The sequence below is a fragment of the Pollachius pollachius genome (assembly GCF_949987615.1).
Source record: "Pollachius pollachius genome assembly, chromosome: 13".
NCBI classification, from domain to species: domain Eukaryota; kingdom Metazoa; phylum Chordata; class Actinopteri; order Gadiformes; family Gadidae; genus Pollachius; species Pollachius pollachius.
This window is the reverse complement of record NC_136946.1, coordinates 14,417,426-14,427,038: the sequence shown is the minus strand read 5'-3', so window position 1 is coordinate 14,427,038 and position 9,613 is coordinate 14,417,426. Positions and strand designations below refer to the sequence as shown.

Below are 9,613 nucleotides of genomic sequence, written 5' to 3'. Positions count from 1 at the left end.
GAACTCGTGTTGGGACGCGCGGGCGCGGGCACACACACACACACACACACACACACACACACACACACACACACACACACACACACATACATAGGCCTATTTCTGTTTTTTTCTAGTTCTGTACCGATCCAAACGGTTTGATTTAGATGCACGGTTTGTGTGTGGAAGAATGAAAATTGTCCACATATATAGATATTTATATATTTACAATTGTAGTTTAGAATAAAGTTGAACATTGGCTGCAATGGACCTATACATTTTCTAGACCTATATTTGGAAGGGACATTTATCAATGTCTTGACTCCTAGGCAATTATTTATATATATGTCGACCTATAATAAAATGTGAACCTTTGTAATGGGCCGAATTTATATTGTTGTAGCCGTAGGAATATGAGTTTCTCAAAATATGGATATAGGATTACGTGTAAGAAAAAAGCCTAGGCTATTAACCTCAACGTATCATTGTGATTCATTAGACACCAATTGGTCATTAGCCCATTAATTCAGCCTGATACTAACGTGTAATGCATTTACAACAAGGCTTTACATGAGCCTGTTGGTGTAGGGCCTGTTTCAACCAATGCTTCTGTTGGGCCAATTGGGCTTTAGCGCATGCAGGACCTCCACTGCTCATAAACCCCAAGAAATGACAAGCCTGACTGCTTAAAAACGAACAGCATAGCCTATTAGACCATAGTCCCACCACAACAACATTCGGAGATGCAGCACATCGTGTGACGCACGTCCGCCCGATCTAATGAGGATGACTCAAATAATAATTACAACCAAATCAAAACATTATTACTAGAAACAATACAAAACTAATACCTTATTGATTTAACGGATAAATAATAATTATAATCTTAATCATCCTAATTCTAATTAATAAAATATATCTATCTAATAATGATTTGTATTAATAATAAATAATAATCATTATTATTATTTTTGTTATTATCTACAACTCTATCCGGCATACCAATTCAATGATAATAATATTTTTAACATGTAGGCTATGATATCATTTTTAATATGTAGCTATTGTAGTAGGCCAATTATGGATATTAGCTTATATGTTTAACCATATTATACAAGCCTTTTTCCTATCGTCAGAGCCCTTTTACACATTGTTCCGCATCTGTATGACATAGATTGAAACCCTCTGTGCACATGGGACCAATTTTATGTTATTTAAACATGGACAGGGCCCGGTATTGCTTACTATTTCAACTGTGTTACGGTTTACATCGGTTAGCCTTTATGCCTCTAAAAATTAATGTAGGCCAGGTTTTTTTTACATTTATTTACAGAGTTATTGACTGCCACTTGTTTTCAAGCAATTTGTGGTTTTCCCGGATTTGGTCTATAGGCTTATTCATGAAAAAAAGCAGTCTAATTATTTCAGGAGGAAGGAAAATGATCCTTTTTAAAGAAGGATCTGGTCCTGTGACTAAATAAGGAGCTAATAATATGAAGTAAAACCACTCTGTGCTCAAAACACAGAAAACAGAAGCAGAAGGGCGGGTTCCAGAAGAAAATGGGATCTTTGTTTGTTCCCCTTTGTTTACAACGGGACTCTTTCTGTTTTTTTCTGCTTTTTGCTAATTCATTTCAATGGCTTTCAAACTGGAAAATGGAAATGTTGCTCCTGCCCTCTATTTCGGCGGCAGCGTCCTGGCAACAGAGCAATTTTCTATCATCAGGGATAAACGGCATCGAACAGTACATTCTGATAAAAAAGAAAAAAAAGGAAAAAAGGGAAAAAGAAAAGGCCCCATGATTGCTGGCCTTCCTGTCTGTCATCCACCAACAAAATCCTCTCCTTCAAGACCGACCACTGTGCTGTCAGACCTCATAATGTCGCGTATTAGGTCCCCGGAGGAACTGGCCCACAGGGTCCCGCAACACACACCTCCATGCTCTGATTTCAGCGAGGAAAACAATTACTGATAGATAGATATATTATATATATTTATATATATATATATATATATATATATATATATATACTGTATATATACTGTATATATATTGTGAGTATATTTTATAGCAATTGCCTTTCATTTGCCCTACATTGGTTAACATTACAGCCAAAAGGGATAAGGCACAACAATAATGTGATTTGATCCCATTATAGGGTTCAAATAATAGCGTAATACATCATTTCGTATCCCCATTTGTGGCTACGGCCTCGGTTATATAACCCTTAGAGCATGTTGGTTTGTATTTCAATGATCTCCGAAGCAGACCGAAAAAAAAAAAACTCCTTAATTCTCCATTTCAATGTGATCAGTCAACATTTAAGGCTGTTTGGTTCCCGCGAATCAAATGTGTTTGGAGACGGCGAGGAGAGACAATCAGTCCTGATGATGGACGGGGTGGGACTCCTCCAGGTGGGCTTGGGTGGGCTTGAATTCAATCAATTTAAAACCAAAACGTTGAGGACGTGGAAACGCTATTGATTCGTTTAGTAATCCCTCCATTACCAACAGCTATATTGCGCTTTATTCGCAATATGCATTATGTTTAATGAAACTTAAATGTCCATGCATATTTTAGTTCGTACAGCGGCTACTGGTTTTATAATTACTACAATTTCTGCAGGTTGGCTTATTATAAAAAATAATTGACCATCTAAGCCTATGTAATTCCATTTGCGGTTGTGCCTTTTTAGCGCATAGCCGAGTCGGCTCTGAGATCTTCAGGAGGGGGACGGCGACGAACGGCGCGTCTCTTCTGATTTCCAAACGACAATGAGCCTGGTGTTGTACTGGTGACAGCCGTGCATCTGCAGCTCTCGGCTCTCATAGCCCCCCCCCCCCCCCCCCCCCCCCCCCTCCTTCATACTGCAGCGGTGGATAGCGCGTCGACGCCTGGCTGTCTGTGTAGTTGGCCGTGGGCTCTGGGGTGGTTGGTGCTGGAGACTGGAGGAGGATGGGGGAGGGGGGGGGTGGTGCAACATATTTCACTCTGCCTCGAATCGCAGCCTCCAACTGCAATGACAGTTGAGACTGCGAGGCTGCTATAAAGCGCCGGAGATGCTGAGTATCAGCGTCTTGCAGTCGTAGGCTGTTTAGGCTTTTTTTTCATGCATGCAAGTTAATAGGTGTCAGAAGGATACACCGCATGCATGTGTCGAACGCAGGCAACGGGCGTGCGGAACCGAGTCGTGCAGAGGGACGCACTGCTGCTGTTGGCAGTGTGTTCTTCAACATATGGCGCGCAGACCTAACCAGACGTGCCGCCGTGTCGCGGCGTTTCTCTTGCTTGTTGCGCTTTTCACATTCACTAACACAATATATATTAAAAAAAAAAAGACATGGATAACGCCGTCGTGTTTATGGCATGTCGGGAGATGTCTGTCTTCCATTAATGTTGCACATGCATGGCCACACAGGGGTAATTGAGCGTTGAAGTTAGTTCGTTTGGGGCTAGGCTGTCCTCTGAGATTCGTCGTTATTAAATGCATTGTGTGACTTAATAACGTTAGAATAACGCTACGGCTGAGGAGAAGGCTACACGTACTCTGGGGTCCTATACGCTGTGCGCGTCAGGGAAAACCCGGGACCTGACCATCAAGTGATTTTAAATGGTCATTCATCAGCGTTATAGGACAGCTGAAAATAAAGACCACTTCGGTTAAACTCCCGAAGACATTGATTTTGCTGAAGGTCAATACGGGCAATATGATTTATAAATGTGTAGCTTAACGGTTTCCATTTTGGGATTGAAATCATTTGCAACCGTGCAATATAATTCGTCAAACTGCCGCACAAAACGTCGTGCGTAAAACATAATTGTGGATATCTTTAATGATTGCTTAATGTATACGATAGGATACATCTTCTTTAAGATGCCATTTATATTATTTTCATAAACTTACTCCATGCCAGATAATGCATCAATAGTCTTTTCCTAACAGTGGTAGGCCTATAGCCTGCAATATTCTTATTTTTTTCATATCGGTTCTGTAGGAAGTCATTTGGTCTAATAACTCATCAACACTCAAACAGGCCCGGCGACGTCATGTGCGTAAATACCCCCTCCCCCCCCCCCTCCCCCCTCCTCAGGAGCCACATGTATCATTTTGTGCCCAATGTCCAAAGGTGTTGAAGCTGGTGTACGTGGCCCTGTGGTCTGAATAAGGAAAATGTCATCCTTACAAATGGTTCCGGTGCAGTAGGCCTACGGGGACGCAGGCGACCTATACGTGCTTATATAGGCTGCAGCTCTGTAGTATCACTCACTCAGAGACGATTAGAAAAAAGGTAACGGATCTGGTTTCTTCTCTGCGTGTCAAAGTGGAACAGGGGGCTGAGGAATTGACTTAAGACCAGCGAGGGGTGACCCAAGGTGTGCAAAAATCATTAGTTGTCCTAAACCACCTGATACTCCAGTTGCATCAACTATTTAATATAATGAGGTCTACAGGAAACTAAACGCAAAAATAAATCCAAATTCTTACCTGTGTCTCCCGTTGATGAAATATTTCTAATCTTGGAAAAAGCGATATAAATATAGGATAGTGTTTCATCGTCATCTCTGTGTAACCGCTCCAGTGTTCCCTTCTCGACCACGGCTGCAAAATGATAATTCCACCAGGTTGTACACATTTAAATACCGCCAAGTAAATAACAAGCGTGGTTGGCGATAATAGCAGTAGGCTAGCAAGTTCCTGTTACAGAAATAGAGAAAATTGAAGCTAAATGCTTCATTTAGGCAACCATTTTTGATAAGAGGATAATTGAAAGGACACAGTAGTAATTAGGGGATAATTTATGCTATATGCAATTTTATTCTACCCTTCAAAATAAACCATGTCCATAATCATTAGAGGCAAATTGTTCACAATTTTATTATTTTTATAGCTACATTTTGTAGCCAATAGAAGTTGAGCGAGCAACTTAATTGAGAGGACTATTATGTTTCATTGACACGGGTAAAAATGTCTTGAGGCGTATGGTTTCAATACACATTGCACTAATAAACTAACGGGGTTCCTGATTTGAGAATAGGCTACAAGTTAATACGCAAAGTAGGGCTATAATTATAATTTCGTATCGAAGTGTGTGTGTGTGTGTGTGTGTGTGTGTGTGTGTGTGTGTGTGTGTGTGTGTGTGTGTGTGTGTGTGTGTGTGTGTGTGTGTGTGTGTGTGTGTGTGTGTGGCCTCATATTGCAATTGAGACTGTCACGTTAAAGCGATAACCCCCCCCCCCCCCCCTCCCCCTTCTCTCTCTAACTGGAAAATAAACTATTGTCCCCAGGGCGCATTGTTATTTGATGTGTCACGTGCTGTAGTATCTTGAATTGTCTGATCACACTTAATCATGTGCGCGCAAAAAAGCCTCGAAAACCTCTCTAAATACTCTGGCAGGGAGGAAGGTGTGTGTGTGTGTGTGTGTGTGTGTGTGTGTGTGTGTGTGTGTGTGTGTGTGTGTGTGTTTGTGTGTGTGTGTGTGTGTGTGTGTTGGACGCGCGCTCATTAGGGCTAATTCCCAAGCGCACACCGTGTTGCGCATCGTCCGTAATTTAAGGGTTCGCGCGTAAAAAAGAAAAAAACACACCAAATCGACTTGGTTGATTCTCGAAGAGCTGTTTTTTTTACGAGATTAGAAGAGCGCGTGCTTGTCAGTGCATGCAGTCTCTCTCCCGCCATGTATTATTTCACCCCGTAAGCTGCGGCTGCGGTGGGAGCTGGTAAGGTGGGTTAACTCCAAACCGAAGTCTCCGTGAAGCACAGAGAACACTGATGACGTTGGGTTGAGTGACCAATCGGAAGGCGCTGCCCTTTGGAGACAAACCATTTTTACTTGTAGTGTCTGCATCTGTCTGAAAGCGAGGGCTCCAATTTTTTTTTTAACAGAAACCACCTTAAAAATCTCCTACCTTAACTTATACCCACCTTCCGCTACATTGAATGAGAATATTACGGGAGAAGAAAAAAGCTGGGTGTTAATAGGAGAATATCTCCTCGCCGTGGAGAGGGAGCGATAACGGCGCAGCGAGAGAGAGAAAAACCGATTTGGACTTGAGAAGAGGGGGTGAGTGCTCTCAAGGCTAGAAAATTTGATGATGACCATGACTACGATGGCTGACGGTCTGGAAGCCCAGGACTCGTCCAAGTCTGCTTTCATGGAGTTTGGTCAGCAGTCTCACTCACAGCAGAGCTCCCCGTCGATGGCCGCCAGCCACTACCCGCTGCACTGTCTCCACTCGGGCTCGCACCCTCACCACCCGCAGCACGACAACTCCCCGTACCCCGGGACCAACTCGTACAACAGGTCGTTACCCTATTCCTACGTGAGCCATTCGCACCACAGCCCCTATTTGCCGTCTTATAACAACACGGGGGGACAGTCGAGGTTGGACGGCACAGGTAAGACGACAGCCTTTTCTTTCCTCTTTCTTTTTTTTTTTTTACCAACGACGTGCAAACCGAATGCTTCATCTTTTTATGTGTGGTTTCAGCCGCGGTTAAAAAACACAAAACTCGCGATTTTTCCCCCAATCCCCTGAAGGTGCACCTTCAAGTGGAAAGGGAACGAGATGATGGATACATTTTGGTGTTTTATTGTTCCGCGTTGTTATCGTTGTGCTGCTGCTGCTGCCCCGTTCTGCTTAACCATAACACCCCCCCCCCCCTCCCTCCCAGTTCCCACAAAACCATTTTATGCCCGGGGTGTAATCACAACCGTGGAATCCTAACAAACTATTCGTGGAATTAGGCAGTCTGCTTGAAAGTTGTAATTAGCATTTAATTGACATGCCATTACGAGCAATATCCTAACTATGACAGAGCCGGCGTGTATTAAACAGTTTGAGGTGTCAATCTTTATAGGAGTACATTGATTTTTATAGGCTTCACTTTTTTTTTCTCCACCATTGGAAATTGTTTCTGCTCAAACGAACCGCTATCCTGATTCATAACATTTCCCGTGCTTTTTTGTTGCAGAGCAGCAGAAGACGACGGTGATTGAAAATGGGGAAATTCGCTTCAACGGGAAAGGCAAGAAGATCCGCAAGCCCCGGACCATTTATTCCAGTTTACAGTTGCAAGCACTGAACCACCGTTTCCAACAGACCCAGTACCTGGCGCTGCCAGAGCGGGCGGAGCTGGCGGCCTCGCTTGGACTAACGCAAACACAGGTATTCAACCACAAAAAACACACACTAAACATGATGTTACAATATCAAATTTGAAAGTTCCATTTGAAATAGGCATTTATATTATGTATATCCTATTGGGTTAACACATTGTATTATTATTTTTATTTTTATTTTATTATTATTGTCTTATTATTACGATTATTATTATTATCACTATTATTATTATCATTATTATCATAATAATTGTTGTTTTTGTTGTTGTATTGTGCTTTTGTGGTGTGGATGATGATTCATTGGTTTGAGAAGATCTTACATAAATGTCCACTAATTGCATTCTACATCCTCTGCTTTAGGTGAAGATTTGGTTTCAAAATAAAAGGTCGAAGTTCAAGAAACTACTGAAGCAAGGTGGCAACCCGCACGAGAGTGACCCCATGCCGGGATCCATCGCCCTCTCGCCGCGCTCTCCCACCATCCCTCCGATATGGGACGTCACGGGGTCCTCCAAAGGAGTAAACATGCCGGCCAACAGCTACATGCCGGGCTATCCTCACTGGTACTCGTCCCCTCACCAAGATTCAATGCAGAGATAGATAGACCACGGGAGCGGGACAGGAGGAGCTGGCCCAGGGGCCGTCAGATTCCTTATCAGTTTCACTCGCACGATTAATGTCCGTCAGCCTCGCAGACTGAATGATTGCCTGCATAGAGGAGATACATCTACGGCCTGGCCACGGCTCCACTTCTCTGATGGATGTGCGGGGCCACGGTGATACATCACAATAACCGGAATTTGCTATTCAAAATAAACATGGCCTTCCACGAGCCATGCTTTGATATGCTTTCATATACATCATCATCAACATCTGACTTGTCGATAGACCGAATTTCGAGTGACATTTTTAAACCAGTTTGGTCAAAGACTGCATTTACACACACACACACACACACACACACACACACACACACACACACACACACATGCACGCGTACAAAAACACGCGCACGCTCGTGCGCGCACCCGCTGCCGCGCTCGGAAATCCATGGCCGTGATTTATGAAGGACTGCTCCTATCTGCTGTTTGGTTGTCTTTTTCTTGAACATGCAAAAATCCAAGCAATTTGCGTGTCTGTAAATATAACCTGCAATTTTATTTGTACATACACTTTTTATTGTTTTGTCGAATTGAGTAAACCATGACTCTATAAACCGTTGTCTGTTCTGTCATTTAACAAAAAAGAAAAATGTGGATTATTATTTGTTGTATACCTACCATAGCCTGCCCCGACTAACCTCAAATAGGCCTGGAAGCAGAATTTCTCTAACAGCAGACTACCAGCCAATATTAGACTATAACACTGTCGTGCACAGCCCTGTTACCCTGCGGTAGGCACTTTAAACGCCAAAAGCCACCGCATAGATAAGCTATACGAAACACAAAGAGCACCACAGGAAATTAACTCACCCTGTAGACCTCTTCTATACCTTCATCCCCAAAGACATTCTCTTCAGGTCCATCTTATCTTGTAATTTCAGCCCCAATTATTAGAAGTATTGACAAAATGTTTCTCCTCTCTCTCTGTCCTAATGCAAGCCGTTAAATGCCAAGCTCCACAGGATCAATGTTGAACAAAGCCTCCAGCTGCAGTCCCGTTCAATATGAAGGAGATATTTGGGACAATTTGTGGGTTTTATCCAAGTGAGGTTTTTTTTTCGTTCTCATAAATGCAGGCATAATTAGGGTAATTTTTGATGTAGCCCGCTGATTACAGCGTTTTTACCGTCGAAGATAATTACCTGTAATTTTCTACCACTTTTAATACTAAAAGGCATTTTTATTTGGATTTTAGGTAGCAGAGACGGAACAAAAGAGGAAATTATTCGGTTATTCATACACAAATTGCTGAGAGGAATTAATGCTTGGAGTATTATCTGAAATTACAACGTTGAAAAGTTTCTTGCAGCTGTCAAATGGAAGATGCATAGCGCACATATACCTGGGCACCGTCTTCTTCAATTCTCCACTAAAGCCTATTTCCTTGCAGTTTGCATTCGTTTTCTACGAAAGAATACAATACGAAATCCCTGCCCTGATAGAAAACAATAAACCTCCAATAGCCTCTGTTTTTCTTGATGATAAATATGTCGATATGTTATATAGATAGCAAGATTATATGGATAAGAGAGGAATAGAAAAATAAAGAAAGAGAGAGAAAAGGAGGGGGGCTGAGAGAAGATGGACAGACATAGACATAGAAGGAGATAGGAAGAAAGAGAGAGAGAGACAGAGAGAGAGAGAAAGAGAGAGAGAGACAGAGAGAGAGAGAGAGAGAGAGAGAGAGAGAGAGAGAGAGAGAGAGAGAGAGAGAGAGGGAGGGATGTGGGGGGAGGGGGGGGTGACTACAGAGAAAGGAAGAGGATTTCAGGGTGGGACGTTTGTCAGCACAAGGTGGTCTGTGTGGTCCCAGCAGGAATCACTGATATAGTGCAGTAACCAGCGATT

The 9,613-nt window shown here is 42.7% G+C and overlaps 1 protein-coding gene across 1 annotated transcript; it reads left to right on the top strand.

The window, feature by feature from the left end:
* Nucleotides 1–5,835: 5,835 nt before the first annotated feature.
* dlx6a (distal-less homeobox 6a) lies at nucleotides 5,836–8,307 on the top strand. Its single transcript, XM_079749934.1, has 3 exons — nucleotides 5,836–6,379; nucleotides 6,956–7,149; nucleotides 7,464–8,307. The coding sequence occupies exons 1-3, from the start codon at nucleotides 6,073–6,075 to the stop codon at nucleotides 7,701–7,703; spliced, it is 741 nt and encodes a 246-aa protein (XP_079606060.1). The 5' UTR covers nucleotides 5,836–6,072; the 3' UTR covers nucleotides 7,704–8,307.
* The last annotated feature ends 1,306 nt before the right edge of the window (nucleotides 8,308–9,613 follow it).

Excerpts from the sequence above, each read along its gene's own strand:
- dlx6a (XM_079749934.1), top strand. The coding sequence starts at position 6,073 with ATGATGACCATGACTACGATGGCTGACGGTCTGGAAGCCCAGGACTCG. Across the intron at positions 6,380-6,955 it reads GTCGAGGTTGGACGGCACAG|AGCAGCAGAAGACGACGGTG; the intron begins GTAAGACGACAG and ends TTTTTGTTGCAG. Across the intron at positions 7,150-7,463 it reads TTGGACTAACGCAAACACAG|GTGAAGATTTGGTTTCAAAA; the intron begins GTATTCAACCAC and ends CCTCTGCTTTAG.